General features: G+C 48.5%; 1 protein-coding gene across 4 annotated transcripts in view; it reads right to left on the bottom strand.

Moving 5' to 3' along the window:
- Window positions 1–18,826, bottom strand: part of SIK3 (SIK family kinase 3) — a 264,167-nt gene that overhangs the window by 15,239 nt on the left and 230,102 nt on the right. For 2 of the 4 annotated variants that reach the window (XM_018059745.1, XM_018059747.1), the window contains exons 7-20: window positions 17,145–17,263; window positions 16,488–16,598; window positions 16,125–16,268; window positions 15,665–15,742; window positions 15,114–15,223; window positions 13,596–13,749; window positions 13,215–13,370; window positions 9,838–9,908; window positions 7,467–7,610; window positions 3,588–3,738; window positions 2,739–2,864; window positions 2,386–2,471; window positions 1,858–1,967; window positions 497–836 (exon numbers count right to left, since the gene is read on the bottom strand). In XM_018059745.1, the coding sequence (XP_017915234.1) occupies window positions 497–836; window positions 1,858–1,967; window positions 2,386–2,471; window positions 2,739–2,864; window positions 3,588–3,738; window positions 7,467–7,610; window positions 9,838–9,908; window positions 13,215–13,370; window positions 13,596–13,749; window positions 15,114–15,223; window positions 15,665–15,742; window positions 16,125–16,268; window positions 16,488–16,598; window positions 17,145–17,263 (1,900 nt within the window). The remainder of the gene's footprint in view (window positions 1–496; window positions 837–1,857; window positions 1,968–2,385; window positions 2,472–2,738; window positions 2,865–3,587; window positions 3,739–7,466; window positions 7,611–9,837; window positions 9,909–13,214; window positions 13,371–13,595; window positions 13,750–15,113; window positions 15,224–15,664; window positions 15,743–16,124; window positions 16,269–16,487; window positions 16,599–17,144; window positions 17,264–18,826) is intronic. The other 2 variants (XM_018059746.1, XM_018059748.1) reach the window with 1 other exon arrangement.

The raw sequence follows: 18,826 nt of genomic DNA, 5'->3' as shown, positions 1-18,826 counted from the left end.
ACTCCTCTAACTGGCCCTTTTCTTCTTTGCAGACCTATAGTCAGGTGGTAGTGGCGTTTAGTTGCTAAGTCGTGTCTGATTTTTTTGTGACCCTATGGACTATAGGCCACCAGGCTCCTCTGTCCATGGGATTCCCCAGGCAATAGTACTGGAGTGGGTTGCCGTTTCCTCCTCCAGGGGAATCTTCCTGACCCAAGATCAAACCCACATCTCTTGCACCTCCTGCATCAGCAAGCAGGTTCTTTATCACTGCACCACCTGGGAAGCCTATATAGTAAGGTAGCTGCGTCATTATCCTCCTGCATCTCACTAGCATTTTGATCTTGAGTCAATATGTAGGTTTCAAGTCCATCCCAAGCCCACGGCCTCACTTTTAGTCAGGCTGAAATGAGCACAGCCCAGTCAGAGCCCTTCTGTTCTCCCCTCCTCCTACTAAGGGGCTTCCTCCCACCTGGGTCCCCCGGAGAGATGGCCGGGAGACTCTGGGCAGCCTCACCTGTGGGCCTCCGCACTGTCGGCGCTCAGCTGCTTGGACAAGGGCCGGTGCCCATAGCTGAGGGCGGCCATCAGGCTGGTCCGGAGCTGCATCTGAACCTGACTGGTGTTGGGGCTGATGGAGACGCCCCGGCCTGCAGAGGTGGCAGCGGCCCCAGGCATGCTGCTGAGCATGTCGACAGGCTCCTGGACTTGGATGGTCACCTGCTGTGACTGGGGAGGCTGCTGTATGCCCAGGCAGGTCAGTGCCACGTTGGGAGGAGGGGAACAGTTCTCAGGCTGCTGCTGGAAGATGGCACTGCGGGAGGGGAAGCCTTGAAACTGGGAGGAAGATGTAGCACCTGGGGAGAAAGGAGCCCCAGAGTGACCACATGCCCGGGTTACCTGCGGCCAGGGGCCACTGAGGATGCTCAGCTCGCACACCACCCAGAGCAGGGCTCCTCCAACTCCAGGGCATGGAAGCTTCCTCTGGGGGATCTGTGAAGACACACACTCCGGGCCCAACTCTCAGAAGCTGACTCAGTAGGTAAGGACGGGGCTCCAAGAATTTGCAATTCCAGGAAACTGCCTGTTGATCATTCTCTGAGTAGCTCTCACTCAGGGCAACGCTTCTCAAACTCTAATGCACGTATGAAGGGCCTGGGGATCTTGCTAAAACACAGATTCTGATCCAGCAGGTCTGCGACAGGATCTGAGATTTTATTTTTCCTGCTGATGTTGCTGGTCAGGGACCCCACTCTGAGTAAGAAGGGCTTTGAGTCCAACTCAGGCTCTTCAGGGGCTCTAGACTGAGTGGCATTACTTAAAGAGATACTCAGTTTTCAGAACGCTATCCCCTCAGAATGCTGGCCTCTGAAGGACCGTATAAATTAGGGCCCGCTCATCTTTGCCTCCATCTGAACACCCACAAGAGAGGAGCCATGTGCCCAGAGGACCACCAAACTCAGGCGTGACAAGAGGGAAGGTTCTGGTAGCAGCCCATTCGTTTGGTACAGTTGGAGGGGACAACTGTATGTTGATGAAACATATGTTATGAAAACATCAATACCAGTCAACCACTATTTGAGAACTATATTGTTCCAGGGGCTATTTTAAGTATTATACCTAACATATGCATCTCATAGTAATATTATCCCTGTCTTACATTTGAGGAAGCAGAGATGCCCGGAAGTTAAGTAGTCTACCTGTGGTCTCACAGCTAAGGAGCTGGCAGCAGCAGGAGCCAAGCCAAGGCAGCCTGGCACTAGAGCCACTCCCTTACACAGCATGTTGCTCCGTTACCCCAACCAGTGGCTTGGGGCAATCAAGACGAAGCCTCACTTCTCCTGTGGCTCAAAGCTCAGAGAAAACCTCTGCACTCACCGTGAGACTGTATCATGGCGCTGCTCATGGGGGGAGGGCTGTTACTGGGCTGTCTGAAGAGATGGTTGTTGGGGTGGTTGGGAGGTGGGCTGGAAGGCTGAATCCTTAACCTTAAAAAACAACAGAACCAGATGAGTAAATACACTTCCTGAGGTGACAATATAACCTTGAAGTTAGTTTCAGCCATCTGATACCCACAGGCAGAAACTCCATTTTTAGTTTTGATAAGCTTCCAGGCTAGAAGGCCACCCACCACAGTCTACTGAAAGCCTGTCTACATCTTATTTTCCCAGATGTCCCCAGGAGGCAGGGGTCACTGTGGGCCCGCATCTGGCCTCCTGCGTTAGGTGTCAGATTACATGGTTCATGGGGATAAGAAAATGAAGTGGCACAGGAAGTCAGGATTTTAGAAAGCTGCCAAAATTTAAATTGGTCTTCCTGCTTTTCAGATGGGTTTTTCCAAGGTGACTGCTATAGTCAGTCATGTGAGTTAGGCCAACAGCTTAGGCAAAGACCATGTTTCATTACCTCTGGAGCTGGTGGGTGAGGAGGGCGGGCTGATTTTCACATGCAGCCTGAAGAGGTGGAGAAGGTTGAGGAGGACAGATAGAGTCCTAAAATACATGCAGGAAAGGAGAGAAAAATACTCGTGAGCTTGAAGACTAACCAGAGCCATTCTCGGGAAGGGAAGAGACTATCTGCGACTGAGATTTATGCTCCCGCCGTTCATCGAAAGGCTTGATTACCTGGACCCAAACATGGCAACCACACAAATAACTCAACTCCACTCTGCCCTGCGTGATCTCCTCCAGCACTGACAGGCCCATCAGCCTGCGAGCAAACTCCAGACAAGTTGGAGAAAGCGGAGAGGGAAGGCCTACTTGAATCTGCTGCTGGAGAATTTGGTGGTGCTGCTCCTGCTGGTATAACATATGCTGCTGCTGGGTCTTCTCCAGGGTTCTTTCATCAATCTGCCCCCCGTACATCTTCTGCAGCTGCTCACACTCCTGAAGGGAAAGCAGTTCATACAGAGGGGATACAGCCAGGCCTACCCCATGCAGTGCTGCCAGCAGACGCAGAGCTGCCCTGGGTCTCATGGGCAGAGGGAGCCCACAGAGAACTGTGTCCTTGATGAGCAACTAACCCCTTTAGGTGGGCATTTGTGTACTAAATAAATTCACGCTCTGTGCTGGCTCCATGAAGGGAAAAACACCAAGATGGCCTGGCTACGAGCGAAGGTTCCAGTGTGAAATCGGTGTACAAAGCACATGCCACTCGAAGCTTGGTCGTCAGGAAGGCAGAAAGGAAACCGGCCCTTTATAGAAGCCTGGAGGTACACCTCCTTCCTCCGGGAGCACCACTCCATACCAGCTGGAGAGTATGCCAGGTGGTAAGAACGCAGAGCAGGCTCCAACAAGACCCAGTGCCCAAAAGTCACAAGGGGAACACCAGGGTTGCTTCAAAAGACATTTCCGGGTGCTTCCCACTGAAACCCAAGCCCAGAAATTTCTCTCTAAGGAACCACAGAGGCAGGAGGAAAATTAGTCCCTTCCTGGGGAAAGCTGGACGTAAGCAGAAGGAAGGAAAGCGTGTAAGGGCTCTCTGCTTTGGCACCTCTAAAACTGCACTGCTGCTCTGAGGGGGCCGAAAGCTTAACACCCGTGTCCTCCTGCAACACTGGGCTCTGCTACCCATGCTTCTCCAGAGATGCCTGCCGCCTCTAACATTACCTGCTGCAACTGTTTGATGCTGCTGTTGTTGCCCATTTTTTCCAGGTGAGCTTTGAAGGCCTGGATGCTTGCAGCCCCATCTGAGAACCGGCGCACAGGGGAGAAACGCTCCGTAGGGAGGTGCAGGGTGTTGGAGTCCTTGTAGGTGGAGCTGAATATATGGGAAGAGAAGGTTAGGGGCTAGGACTGAGGGTTTTGACCAAATCACTTAGGGATGCTGTTCCAGATGAACACAAAGCTGCCGGCTACACGCGCAGCCTGGCATATTACGCCATTTCCATGCCATCTCCAGAGGCCAGTCGTTTCCCTAGCCTGCCTTCCCTTTAGAGGCCTCCAAGTGACCATCTTCTATTTCTACTTACCTTGAGTTGGCTTAATGTCCAAGCCTGGGAAGGTCCTGGGATCAGATACATCCAGTTCTTACAAATACACTGGGTCAGAGAGAGGGGAGCTTCACAGTAGCCCTCAAGCCCAGCTGTATAGGAACTCCTCCTTTTACAGTCATGTCTCTATCTAGTGCCTTTAGAAACCTAGAACAAACCTACCCATGTGACCTAAAGTTTTCCCTGAGTAGCAACCTCTGTATGACTGACCAGAGGGAAACTACAGTCAACTTTGGGGTCAAAGGTCTGGCCTGGAATTCATAGGTTTTTTATGCTAGAAAACACAAGGTGGAGCTTAAAGTGGGGAAACTGGGGGCCTCTGATCCCCAGATGGAGACAGCCCATCCTTAAGAAACGTGGGCCTGAAGATCCTGCACATACCTGGTCAACGCAAATAACGTTATCTGCTGTGAAAGGTAACTTCTCAGAGCAGTGGCACCCTCCCAACCTGCTAATGAAAGAGGAATCGTGTGGATTACCTTCAAAATGACCCCCACTGCTCAATAAGAACAAAGCCAGCGTCTTACAGAAAGAAAGAATGTGCTATCAGTAAGGAACGCCTAAGACAACATGAGAGTTAGAAGCTAAGACCTATACTTGTTACCTAATCAGAAAGAAATGTTTATGGGTTGAAGTAAGCAGATAAAAGACTGCCAAGGCAGCATTCCAGCAGCTGATGGAAAGGATCAGGGTTTCAGGTCCAGGGCAGAGATGACATCACACTGAGCTGTGGGCGAAATGATGTGCCACCTTGCCAGTTACTCATTCTGGACAGAAGCGGAACCAAGGCTAAGAAAGCGGGTGAACAAGCAAATTCAAGTGTAGCAGACAGGGAGGGTCTAGGAGGGGCTGATGAGTGTGCAGAGGAGCTAAGAGAGTTCTGGCAGCAGGGAAAAGCCCTCCACCTTCTAATGATGGCTCCTGTTTGAGACTCCACCTGAAGCTTGACACAGCAGTGAGCTGATGAAATGAACACAACATATATCTGGGTTCGGTAACACGAAAGACAGATGAGTTTGGAAGACACACTCCAGAAACAGTGATCATGGGAGCTGGTCTCAGGGGTATTTCCTCAATATTTCTTATTTCTGTTTCTACTCCAGGTGTTTGGAGTTAAAGTAAGCAGGTACTATTTTCTCCTAGAATTTGATTCTTACACTTTCAGTATTTTCTGATGATCGACACATTTCTGATTCACTCAGAAATCTGTGTTCTTCAAGGAGTTAATTATAGTCTGTCTGTACAAAACACATTCTCTCCCATCCCAGGTCCAGGTATTTCATGACTTTTCCAGAAGATCGGGTTGTGAACAGACTGACACCCTGGGCAGCCCAGCACAAGGAGCTTCAGAGGAATAGTTCTTAGGTAGCTGCTCATTTTGGAAGCACTGACAGGATCAGTTGTGTTTTTTTTTATTAGCAATCCCATTCAAACTCAGGACAGCCTCATGTCAGGCTGATATTCCCACTACACTCTTCAACCAGGGACTTGGCTCCCCACCTAGATAAAATCCATCTTGTATTAGTTAGGTTTTTTTTGGTTAATTACACTTAATTTTTCTTTGAATTTATAAATTACACAATTCCAGGATTACACATTCAGATACCTCTTCTGTCTTCATGTTGGACTTCATCTACAATACCCCAGAAGAACAGACATATCTGCTGTTCCTGTGTCATTTCCTCCAGCAAATGAAAGGAATTCAATAATCCCCCCAGGCCACCCATTCTCAGTGCTGGAGAGCCTTGGGAAGTTTCCCTTTTGCCCTGAAGACTTGCTTCAGTCTCTTGTGTAACCATGCTTTTACAGCAACTCCATGGAGACGTGCTGAGTCTGCATAAACACCGCCCCTTACACGATCGTCACTCACAGAGTATTCATTCCAGTTCAAACTGGCTTGACCACAGGGAACCCTTGAAACACTCTAAGAGTGTTTGCACAGAAACAGACAGCAGACAGATCTCCAGCAGGCAAGGCCTTGACAGTGACCAGGCAGCGAGGAAACCACACAAACGGAGCTGCGGGCCAGTGTGGCCTTCCTTTCGCAACAGGTGTAAACACAGTATCGGGTCAGTGACAAAGGCAGACTGTGGTGATGTGCTCATCTTCATGCTTGCCCCACAAAAACATGGCCTGAGGGGCACCTGAATTAAACAAGGATTAAACCAAAGGACGGAAACTAAACAACAGAGCCTGGCAAAGGCTGAAAAACTAAGTGTGGGCTGTCAAGGAAGGAAGGATACAGGGAGAAATAGAGCAATGAAAGTCTATCAGGTGACAGTATAGAGCTCAGAGTTATTGAGAAATCACAGAAAATGTACGGGCAGCTATTGATCACCCAAAGTGATGCAGAACTGTAACAGTGAGGTTCCTGAGAGATTCTCCTTAGAAAACCATTGTCTGTACCACCGGAGCTTTATTTGAGAAATGTCATTCATGCTATTCCTAACAGACCATTTGTACCATATTATTTATGGTCATTTATGAAAGCTTATCTTTCTTCTTTCTGAGTTCCAACGTGGCACTAATGATGGTTCAGTTTGCTCAGAGGTCACCTGTCTCTGCTGATTACCTATGATGCCCAGTGGGTAACAAGACACAATAAAAACACTGTGTCAAGCTTGCCAGGGTGAGTCTGGCTGCAAGACTGAGTAACAACACATTTATAAACTTAATTTCCTCAGAATCTGCTTTCCAAACTTCCCAAGTAAGGCTGCTCTTCACTGTCCTCCCATAAAGACTCTAGCGACTGGTGGTGGCTTTGAAAGTGTGGCCCGTGAGCTTGGGGACAGCTCTGGAAAGGACTAAGCTAAGATTTTTGGTCATCACAGAGTTCACAGAAGATAACCACCTTCTTAATCCAGCAAGGTGTCACTCCCCTCGTTCCCAGGCTTACTTGAACTCAATTTTGTGAAGTTCTCTCGGCAAGGAAGGCTACACTTGTTTTTATGTCTTTAAGAGAAAATGAATTATAAATTTATCAGAGACCTACTCGAAGATTTTGCCAGCAGAATACTGCAAGGATGGCTTTCAAGCACAACACTCAGGAGGATGCAGTGTCTCCGCTCCACCACTCACAAGGGAATGTGTTTTCCCCGAACCAAGCACCTCGTTCAGGGGTCACATGACAAGAAATGCTCATCCTTCTGATGGCGATGGGTTATTAAAAGTCAAGCCTACTGATGTGGTTACAAATCCTATCTCCAGCTGGTCTTCTGAGAGCTTCACCCACTTGCAGGTTTCAAGTTCAATTTCATCTATGAGTCAACGTCTAGAGTCATGAGGAGCAACTGCAGGCAATAAACACGTCTCCGAGGTAATGGGAAAGAAGCGTCTCCTATGGCCCTGGGCACGGCTGAGTCAAGGAGCTGAGAAGACGTAAAGTTCGGGATGCTATTTAAAGCCACGATGCTAGTCATCATGTCTGTAGGACCAGCCAGAAAGGGGCCTGTCCGATGGGCCTCAAGGAGCTCCCACGGCTCACGTGGCTACTCACCGATGCTGATCAGGTACCAGGTGAGGGGGCCAGACCCGGGAACGGAAAGGCTGCTGTCCTAGCTGCCGCTGTAGGTCCGGCGGGATCTCAGCTGTAGGGCTGGTCATGGCCAGTGTATGCCTTTTGGACCTATTTGCCAAGTACCTGCAACAAGCAGGAGCACATTTCACAGTAAAAAAGAGACAGGAATACTCCTCAGCAAGAAGCATTAGAAGTTAATCCAAAGCACTCAGAATGAAGTGGCGCCAGAGCACAGAAAGGGCTCAGTGGCCAACAGACTCCTGACTGGATGGAAGTGAGACGTGTCCCAGAAGGCCAACAAAAGCTGGCTTCCCACTGAAGCAGCTCAGTGTCAGACCTAAGAGTAGCCGTTAAGAGAAGAGAGGAAACAGATGTCGCTCACGAAGTGAATCAGTTTTCCTGACTTCATTCCATTCAGGAGAAGAATGTATTTTCTGCTAGTTAATTCTGTTCCTTGGTTTCCCTCCACATTTCCAAAATACAAGTCAGAGGAAATGAGCCCTAAGGACTGTTCCTAGAGATGAGCCAAGAGAGAGAGTCAGATGGGCTTTGCGTATGTCTCCTGAGGCCACTGGCCACCAGGGTCTGAGGCTGACCTTGCTACAAATCATGGAAAAAGATCCTTTTGCGTGGGGCTAAGTGAGTTCCATCACCAACCCTTTCCTCATGCCCCAAGACTGTAACTCCATCGTCGGAGAAGAAAAACTGATGCTGTCCCCAGGGGACCAACATTCTCTAAAGGATGAAGAAATGAAACCACATGGAATGTTTAGAACTGTTTTTTAGGGGGAAAAAAAGGCAAGGCAAGAAAAGAGAAGTTTCACAAGCTGAAGAGTTCACAAGCTGATCACTTTTATTCTGAAGGTCTTTCAGATCCACCACTAATACCATTAATAACGCTTTGGTCCCCCTTGGTCTGGATGATGACTTCCTTCACCACTGCTGCTCTTCTTGGGCATGAATAAAAGAAGCATCGTTCCTTCCATGACATCAAAAGGGACGGGCATTTTACCCTTTAAATGCTGGTCTTTAAAGAAGAAAGGAGGAGCTGGAGGGGTAAAATGTAAGACAAAGAAGATAAGATGAAATACTGCTATCTGATTCGAGTAGGAAGGCAGTAAGTTTCCTAATTTCTCTTCATGACTCCAGCAGGGCCCATGTGCAACTTTATACACCCTGTGATCAGCAACCTATCGAAATAATAACATCAAGAAAGAAACAAAGTCAACACGATTCTTCTATTGGCTATTCTGTAGAAGGAGCTTGCCCACCTGCCAACACCCCTGTTCTCCACTGTTCTTTCCACACGGGACCAGCTTCTTTTTGGACAGCAGCTCTCATGCAGAGCTATTAGCGGGTAGAGAAAGGACACTGGCCAGCAACCATCCGGGTAAGAGGTCTTGTTTCATTCATTCTTAACTACTTTGCCCATTTCAGCTAAAACCAGTTAACAAGCTAGAGAGTAATTAGTGGTATGTAAACTTGCCAGAGGGTAGGTAAGCCATTAGTGGTTTAATATCCATTTGATAAAAACACCCGAAGTTTCCCCAAGAGCCCATGAAAACCATTTTATTTCAACTTCCCTCAGGGGAAAAAACATATAATCTTGAAGAACACCTGTATTTCTGGGAAAATACATGCTGGATTCTGGTCAACCCCCGCCCTCCCCGAAAAATAAGAAAATCAACTCCCACAAGGGATCATGCATGAAGCTGGAGGACCACGGCTAATGGAACTGAGGTCAAATGATCAGCACAGCATGCCTGATGGTCACTGCCGTTTTCTGTGAATTAGGCATCTCTGCAAACAATGGATATTTGCATCTGTCCCTGGACCGAATCCCATATTCTTTTTTCAATATCTCTTTGTTGATACAAGGGGATGGCAGAAACACAGCAAACAGTACAAGAGGTATTCATTCTCCTGGAAAGGAAGAGTCCATGCCAGCGGTCCATGGCCAGACTAGCTAGGATCACTGTCATCCCAAATCTCCAATTCCTTTTCAGTAACAGTTCTTGGCAGGTAGGAGCAGGCTTTGTGCCTTGTGAATACTATCAGAGTTGCAATATGAAGGCAGGGGGCAAGGAAGGAAGGAGGGAGGAGAGAAAAAGTTCTTATGGTTATTGCTGTCACTTAGGGGACTTCCAATGGTGCTTACAGAAGTGACATTTTCTGGGTAGTCTTCCGTTACTTCCGTGTGGGGAGGAACATGCCATCTGGCTTGAGCAAAGAGACCACACAAGTGTTGAGGCTGCACTGGACCACCTCCTTGGGCAGAGGTGACCTTTCGTTGGTCGCAGGGGGAGCCTGCCCAAGGACGCTCTGCAAGCACTGCCAGATGCCACATTACCTCTGCACAGCTTCCTGATCTGGCTCCCCATCCGAGCTCTCCTCGTCCACAGGGGTGACTGCTGGCACTGCCTGAGGAAAGACAGGAAGGAAAAGCTCAAAGCGGCGCTTCTTCCACAGCAGTTCTTACTCTGGACACTGGGCTCGGGGCAGGCCTCTCGGGTACTTTATTTTTTTTTAACCTGCAAAGCTTTTCTAGGATCCCTGGGTTATACAGAACATTCACAGACCTTTCAATTGTCCCACTGTTACCTTGCTCAGTTGATTTGAATTCCTCCAATTCATCTTCCTTCCTTCCTTCATTTATCCAATAAGTAAGCTGAATGCCCACTATGTTCCAGGATAAAATGTGAATTAATAAAGTTCTTTCCCCTGTTTTACAGTCCAGTGGAGGACAGAGATAGGCAGACAAAAGGACAAAATAGCATGAACTAGTCATGGGTGTGTGGGGACTGAGCAGGGCACTTAAGAGAACGTGGCCCCAAACCTGAGGCCTGAAGGATGAGTAAGAACGAGTCCGGCCAAGAAGGAAAGGGGTCACAAGCGTCTAAGGTTTCTAGGCTGAGAGAGAAGAGAAGGCCGATGGGTGTTTGAGGACCTGAGAATATAGCAGGAGTTTGTTTACCTGGAATAACTAGGAACTGATTTGTTGTTTCATGTTAAAGTAATTCCCAGAGTTTAGACATCCTTAATGCCAGAAAATACTCTTGCCTGGAAAATCCCATGGATGGAGGAGCCTGGTAGGCTGCAGTCCATGGGGTGGCTAAGAGTTGGACACGACTGAGCGACTTCACTTTCACGCATTGGAGAAGGAAATGGCAACCCACTCCAGTGTTCTTGCCTGGAGACTCCCAGGGACAGGGGAGCCTGGCGGGCTGCCATCTATGGGGTCGCACAGAGTAGGACATGACTGAGGCGACTTAGCAGCAGCAGCAGCAATGCCAGAAAAGCATACTGGTTTTCTAAAAGTCCACTGTAGCACATAACATATAATTGTGAAGTTCCAATGCAATGCTTTAAAATCACTGTCACCCACCAAAACACAAGGACGGCCACAATATGCATGCGTTATGGTGACGCTCCCTGGCTGCCTGTAGGCTGGGACATCGTATAGCCTTGACAGCTACTCACAGCCTGGGGCTCACGGAACCACCACGCCCCAAGCACTGAAGCAAAAATCACGCTTCCAGTATTACAAAAGAGCATTTTTTAATGGGCAGTAATTGTAAAAACAAAACAAACTTTTAAGATGATTCCATTGTCGGAATGCGTCTAGGGTTTCCGGAACCCTGACTACGGTTCTGTGAGGCTGGAGGGAACAGGGTTATGCAGGAAGTGGCTGCAGACAGGCAGGAGAGGAGCCCTGCGGCCAGTTATAAACGGCCTTGAATACCACATGAAGAACTTTATTCTGAGGAAAGGCAGTGGTGAATCACTAAAGGTTTTAAGCAGGGACATGATGTTACAAGATTTATATTTTAGAAAGCTGGCCTGCTTTAGTTGCAGCGTGAAAATGTCGGGTGACAAGAATGAGGAGCCAAGCCTGGAACCAGGAAGCCCATTCGGCAGCCACCGTGTTAATCCAGGCAAAGGATGACAGCAGCTTGAGTGGGGAAAATGCAGTGGGGATGGGACAGAAGATAAACACTTACTTTACAAGCATGGCATAACTGCTTTGATGTGGGGAGTAAGGGACTGGGAAGAATTAAAGAGAAAACCCAATTTCTTAGCTTGTCTAACCAGGGGAGTGATGGTGCCATTCCCAGTCACCCAGAGGGAGACACAGGTTTCATAGCATCAGGACGTGTTCATCTGAGGACATGCTGAAATAAAATGGTGAGGACTTGCCAAGTAACCCACTAGATCTGTGCAGTTGGTAATCATATAGATAGGAGTGCAGGGCTCAGAAAAGCACTGTGGGCCGGAGAATCTCTCAGTGACAGAAATAGGGAAGTGGAGAGGATCACTCAGAGAAAGTCTGTAAAATGAAATGGAAACAGGACCTCAGACAGAACTGTGGGTTTCTAGGAAAAAGAAGAAAGGGAACCTGAAAAGGGGAGCTAGGAGAAAAACACAAAAGAATAGGGTAAAAGACCATTTTTCAAGGAGAAAAATGGTCAACAGTAAAGTCCAAAAAGATAAAGATGAAAAATGTCCACCGGAAGTTTGTTGGTGACCTTGGCAAAAACAGTTCCAGTGGACAAAGGCACTGCACCTCCCATAAAGCTGTTCTGGACCCTTCCAAATCTACACTGACCTGGCCTTTCCCTAAGTGCCTCTGCCACCTACAGGCCCACGGTCCTCACTCCAGCACTTCATCACACTGGCCTATTACTGTTACTCCAACACTTCACATATGTGGATCGCATCTTCCTGTTATAGTATAAGCTCAGTGAGGCCAGAAACTGCAAATATGAATTCTTCCCTTTTCTCAACAGCCATGTTACTGGCACAGTGGACCTGTGTCAATCTACAAACTGTTTCATTACTGATCTAAGATACGGTAGGTAAAGTAGCAGAGAATAATATTTATAAACCTTTATACCAACTTAATGGAGTAGTATTTTCTATTGCGCCAAAGAAAATTTAGCCTTGTAGTTCATATGTTTTAAAATTTTAATTTTTCTGATAATAGGGAAAACAAGGTCCTCAAACTAGAGAGACACCTTAAGAAGCACTGCCCTGAAATACCCAGTGAGGGCTGTGGATACAATTAGCACTCAAGCCTAATGTAGCATGAGATTTAATGGATGAGTAAATGAATGAAGGAATGAATCTATCTATGGCAGGAAAATAATCAGAAATAAACAGAAACCAGGGGAAGAAAAGAATCTTTGTGATCATCATATTAGAAAACATGTGATCGAGAGATGCCAACTGTCAGCTTAGAAGCCAAATCATCAAGGGATCCAGCTGGCACCAAAAGTGTGAGGTTTAATCAAAGGAGGAAGAGTTAGTGAGAAGGTAAATCTGGAAACCAGTCTAAAAAGCAATTAAGCCCAGAGAAAATTATTAGCTTCCACTGCCCTCTTCCATGGAAATGTGACCTGCGGGAAGGCCGGGCCTGTGACTATGACTCCCTGACTTGAAGCGGGCAGGGTTGCAGCCGCCCTTTACTCAACTGTCTACAAGAGGCTCCCCAAAGATGAGTCCCTCCAGAAGCAGGATGCAGTATGCAAATTATTTGGTTAAGTGAAGAAGCTAACCAAAAAGTAAGTCTGGAAAATTCTATTGGCCTGAAAAAAGTGGAAATGACAGTGAGCATTGCATGTTGAGGGAAAGAAGACATTCAGACGTTTAGGTTGGAGACCCTGAGTTCCAAAACCTCTTTACCAAAAGCCTCTGAGAAAGTAAGCAGGGCTTCATGCTGCCACTCACTGGTGTCATGGTGACAAGAGGGGAGGGTCCCCGTGGGCGCTTCAGCAGCTGCTGGGCATGGAGCTGGATGTTGGCACCTCCATCTGATGCCCTCCGGCCAAGGGGCCCCATTCCATTCAGCAGCTGCAGGGTGGGCGGCTGTAACAGGGACTGCTCCTGCAGGAGGAGAAGGGGAGGGATGGTTTGGTGAGGTGGGGAGAAAGGAGGAGAGAAGACAGCAGTACTCCAGTCTACTGAAAGGAAGGGATCCCATGATGGTGACATAGGCGAGAGAAAGCATCCTTCTAAGGACACCCTGAAATCCTGGGGACGGTCTCTGCGTTTCCCAAAGGCAGCTCAGACGAGCTCTCTGGGGGCGAGCCCTCTCCCAGGTCCGGGTACCTTGTATTCCAGCTGCCCGGTTGGCTGCAGATTTTGCATGGGCAACAGGTTGTGCATGAAGTTCATGTTCGGGGCCACCTGCAGGAAGGGAGCCTGTGGGCTGACTCCAGGAAAGCCAGGCAGCAGCTTCTGCAGATCCTCCATGACCTCCGTGCTGACGGGAAACAGGACGATGGAGAAGTCTGGTTACAATTCTCCCTCACAACCTAGAGCCCCAAACTGAGGGCACTGCCAAATTCCGCACGGTTTAGTTTATCTTTCTACCTTCCTCCTACATGTGTTATTTCTCTCCAAGGTCCCAGAGCGAGCAGAAGTGTGTGGAGCCAGGTGTGTGGAATCTGGCTCTCTGCCATTTCACTATCTGTGGCAGGGGATCACCATTCTGCACTGACCACTCATGTAAAACCAACAGCTCTGCGCCAACAGGAAACACTGGCCCCCGTCCAGTTCAGGTCTCCGAGGCCTGGAGGTGAACAGCAAGTAAGGGAGGACACGGGCCATCCATTCAAACAATGGCTGCCCCAAAGTAGCAGCTGATCCACTGGGGAAAGAATGCTGTCAGCGCCATCAGGGCTGATGCGCAGATAAGCCGTGAGCGGGCAGGGCTGTGGAGCCCCGACAGAGGGGTTTATGGCACACTTTACAATAAGAGCTCTTTCCACTAACAGGGTGACACGGGGCCCCACCCTCCGAAGCTGACATTGTCTTCGGGGCCAGAATGCTCCCCGATTGCCTGTTTCATCGTAGGCTGAGAAGGTGAAGCAAGCAGACCAGTAAGCAGGGGAGGCTCTTTTGGAAATGACTCAAAGGAAAAAGAAACCAGCTACGCTCCGAGCTGAACTCTCCAGAGGACTCTTGCCACAACCTTCTCTTCCCTACGCAGGAGAAGAAATAGCCAGAAAAGTGGCATGGCTATTTTTAATGGTGAGAATCTTCAAGTGTTGAACAAAAACCAAGAGAGCTGGCCTTAAGTCCATTCCTCCAGTGTGCAGGCAAGCAGGGGACACAAGGAAGGGCTGTTCTGGGAAAACACTTTGGAAAACCGGTACTTACTCGGCATATTTTTGGACTTTTGTTCACATAATTTTTTTCACTGAATTTAATTTTTTACATCTATAAATTCTATCCTGCTGTTTGTCCTCACTTCTTAGATGAGTCTTCCATTAAAATATATGGCAAAAAATATCTCTAAAAGCTGTCAAGCACAGATGCATTTTCAGGGGTGCTTTTATGTGGCTTAGATCAAAAGACCTCAGTCTTTGCGGGAAAAGACATGCTACGCTCTTCACCAAAGTACTGTCATCGCCTGGCTCGATGGCGGCTTTCAGCCCACCCTCCACTAGTGACAGCTCTGTGATCCTCAAGTCCAATCAAGTCTGATCTACCAGGGAGCCTGAAGAGATTAACCACATGTTTTGGCCATTGTATCAGATCTCACCTGGGAGATACAAAGGAGTAGGGAAAATGTGCCACGGGAGGAACTGAAAGTCAGATGGGAATTTTCTGCCAGACACTCACCGGGGGTCGGCCACGCCCACTGTGTGCCTCCTCATGGACAGATAGCGGACCAGCGCTTCAGGGGAAGGCTCTTCACCCTCGTCACTGTCCACGTTCACCGCCCCGTCCGGCTGCGGTGAGGGAAGCACGAACAAATCAGAAACAACAGGGAGTGAGAAACAAGAAGGAAGGAAAGGGGACCTCCCAGGTGGTCCAGTGGCTAAGACTTTGCCTGCCGGTGTAGGGGACACGGGTTAGATCCCTGGTCCAGGAAGATCTCATGTGCTGCGGGGCAACTGAGCCCCGTGTGCCGCAACTTCCAAGCTCACACTCTAGAGCCCGTGCTCCGCAACAGAAGAAGCCACCACAACCCGAAGCCCACCCACTGCCGTGAAGAGCACCCCCACTTGCCGCCACCAGAGAAAGCCCGAGAGGCAACGAAGACCCAGCATGGCCAAAAATAAACGGGGAAATGAATAAATAAAATATATAGAAGAAGTAATAAGGAAAGGCAATGAGGCTATAGGAAAGAAAGCAGGTTCAGCTGACAGCCACCAGGGGCTGCTACTTGCCTCCACGATTTGATTCTCTGGGTTGATGAGCTGCACCTGGGGGACGCTGATGTTCATAGCAGTACCAGCTTGCTCCGCCTGGAAAGCAGCACGCACACATACAGGCTTTTCAACACCAAAGGGAAATCATAGAGGCTTTCAAAACATTCTTGATGGCTAAAGTCTAGGTTTCTACTTCTGAGTTTTTGGTTCCTCTGCTCTTAGGAGCTACAAGGAAGTATTCTTTAGCGAAGACAGTCTCTCGCAATGATTTACGGTTTCTTTAAAAAAAAAAAAAAAACTCAGCTATTGGTGCCCCTTCCAAGTGCTGGAACATTCTTCCACCCACTCTGTCAAAGAGAGGCTGAGTTCTTTGCTTGGCCTCTGAGAAAGGAAGAGATGGCAGCTGGGAGGTGACGGGTAAGGAATAGCAGGAACTTTCATACTAGTCCTGAATCTGGTCACTGGAGTTATCACCCACCTGGAGGTTGACTGGCGCCTGGAAGGCCATGGTTCGGGGCATGCCAGGAGGTACTCCAACACGCAGGGTTTTATGTCTCTTATGCCGGTCACACAGCAGGCTGTAGATTGCACTATAGTGATCATAGGCATCTGATCGTAACGACTACCGAGAGAAAAGGGGAAAGAGCAAAAACCCTGGTGAAACAGCATGTCAATGACCAAAACTCTTTCAAAAGTAACAGCAGAAGAGCAAAGCGCCTTCAAGGGGCAGAGGGAGAATGGGAGGAAAAGAAAAGATCCAAGTTCCCAGGAAGAAGGGAACATGGGAAAGACAGGGAAGAGGGAACATAGCCTCCACCCCGGCCTCTGCTCACTCAGGTACCTGCAGTGTCCGCTCTTTGTCCAGTCCCATGTCTTCCATGGCTAAGAGGACATCCTCATTCAGAGGGTCCATCTGCCTTTCTTCCTTCAGCTGCTGGCATTCGGCTATTAACTGTAACAAAAAAAGGCAAGCCATCAAACTCCCAATTAACTACGTCAAGATGGCAGATCACATATAATGAACAGGCTGTTCCATGCTCCCTAGCTTGTGATATTTTTGGCCTTAGATGAAGCCTAAGCAAGAAAGCCCTGGGTACTCAGCTAGGAGCAGACAAGATGGGTAGGCCACTGTTTTCCTGAGCTCCTGGGGTACCTGGGATGGCTACGATGATTTAAATAAAGGAACGCTGTGGAATCTGTTGGACTATGCACAGTGAGGGATAAGAGTAGGTGAACAATCCTGTGGGAAGAGGCTGTACTGTCCCAAGACGCGGGAAGGGATCCGGATGTGAGGACACGTGGTCAGGAACTGGTAGCACTACTCTGCAACAGCTCAGCCAGTTAAGCTTCCTTCTTGCTGGCTTCACTTGCTTCAGGATTACACAACAGCTTGCATCCAGGCCTGCCCTTCTAGGTCCTGGCCTGGTTACAATCTTATGCAAAAGAGCCTGCAGCAGCCCGAAGAGGCGTTCCTGGGGGCGAGTGGGAGCCGGCTCACCCTATCGAAGTTGGGGTCCGCATCCCCTAGCTTCATCCACTTGTGCTTGCAGATCTGCTCCATGGAGAGGCGCTTGTTGGGGTCCAACACCAGCATGTGGCGGATCAGGTGCTCACATTCTGCAAGAGACACGGAGCCGGCCGTCAGTGCCGCTGGGGGAGGCTCTGCGGGGGCCGAGGAACAGGGGCAGGGCGAGCAGGTGGATTTCCTAGCTGCTGGCTTCTCATCTGTTTCTCTCACTTCGTGATCCTTACCTCTGCCATGGCTTACTCCAGAAGGGACCAGGCAAAGGCAGGAAGAGGTGGAGGAGAGGGAAATTCAACTCTGGGCTGGGAGCGGAGGGAGTGGGGTCCTGGTTAATACCTTCACTAAAAGTCGGATTAGAAAAAAGTCTGGGGATAATCCCTGGATTTCATTTACTTATATTTTGTAGGGCCCCATTTGCTGCTATTAAGGAAGAGTTTCAGTGTCTGAAGACATTCAATGCCTTACAAGGTCCCCAAAATACAGTCAGCGCCTTCCTCCTCTCTGCATCCCGATGTGCACACTACGCTTTCAGTGTAGGGTCCCAGGTGTGGGGAGGAGACAGGCATGGAGCCTCCCTACCACACACCCTAGGCCTTACTGATAATTTTCTCACGTTCGCAGGGACATACAATTGAGCTCTGAGCTAAAGAGATTCAGACCAGAGAGGTGTCGAGCTCATGTCGCAGAATACACTGCAAAAAGAATGATGGCTCCGAAATCAAGATGCCTACATTCTGATTTCAAACCACCCTCTGTTTCTAAGTGTTCTCATCTGTAACTTGAGGGTACTGATGATGACGTGGGGGTAGCACGTGTGATGAAACTGAACCTAGATACTGATGATGATAAAACAGCAGTATGCAGACACTCTGCTGAATACTTCACACATATTTTGATCTCATTTAATCCTCACAGTAATCCTAGGAGGAAGTAACGATCATCATTCCCACTTTGGAGACGTTAAAATTAGGCACAGAGAAGTCAAAAAACTTGCTGCAGACCACTCAATAGGTTAGATTTCAAACCAGACAGTCTCTGTGGTTGGTGATCTGAATCACACCCCATCTCACCCAGAACCCGCGGAACAAAGTCTGAAGTCCTCTGATCTCGCCTCTGGCCACGCGCCCTCGGCTCCCTGAGCTCCAGCAGCACAGGCCTTCTTTCCAGTCTGTGCATGTACTTAACACGTTCCCACCAATGCCATTTACACTCACCGTATCCCTTAGTCAGGACGGCTGCTCCCCAACCCTCACGTGGCTGGCTCCTTGTCATTCAGGAAGGAACTTAAATGTCAACTTTCTCAGAAAGATCTCTCCTGGCCACCTCATCAACCTCAAGGAGGCGTCCAGTCGTGCCCTATGACATCACACTAATTTCCTTCAGACTAATGACTTCCTTGTGAAATCACCTTATTTATTTATTGCTTATTGTCTAACCCCCCGCCCCACGAGGCCTTTTTTATTGCTGTTTTCAGTATCAAACCTGCAATGCCAAAGATGATGATTATACCTAGTAGGAGTTGAATAAATAGCTGCTGAATATATGTGAATAAGTAAACATTTATTTAAACTAATCAAACAAAACTGTATGTGAGCAAATGCTTTTAAAAACTATAAAATTCTCCGTAAGATACAAGATTGTCTGTTTCCATTTTA

Source organism: Capra hircus, chromosome 15 (genome assembly GCF_001704415.2).
Source record: "Capra hircus breed San Clemente chromosome 15, ASM170441v1, whole genome shotgun sequence".
Taxonomy (NCBI): Eukaryota; Metazoa; Chordata; class Mammalia; order Artiodactyla; family Bovidae; genus Capra; species Capra hircus.
This window is presented reverse-complemented; position numbering and strand designations above follow the sequence as displayed.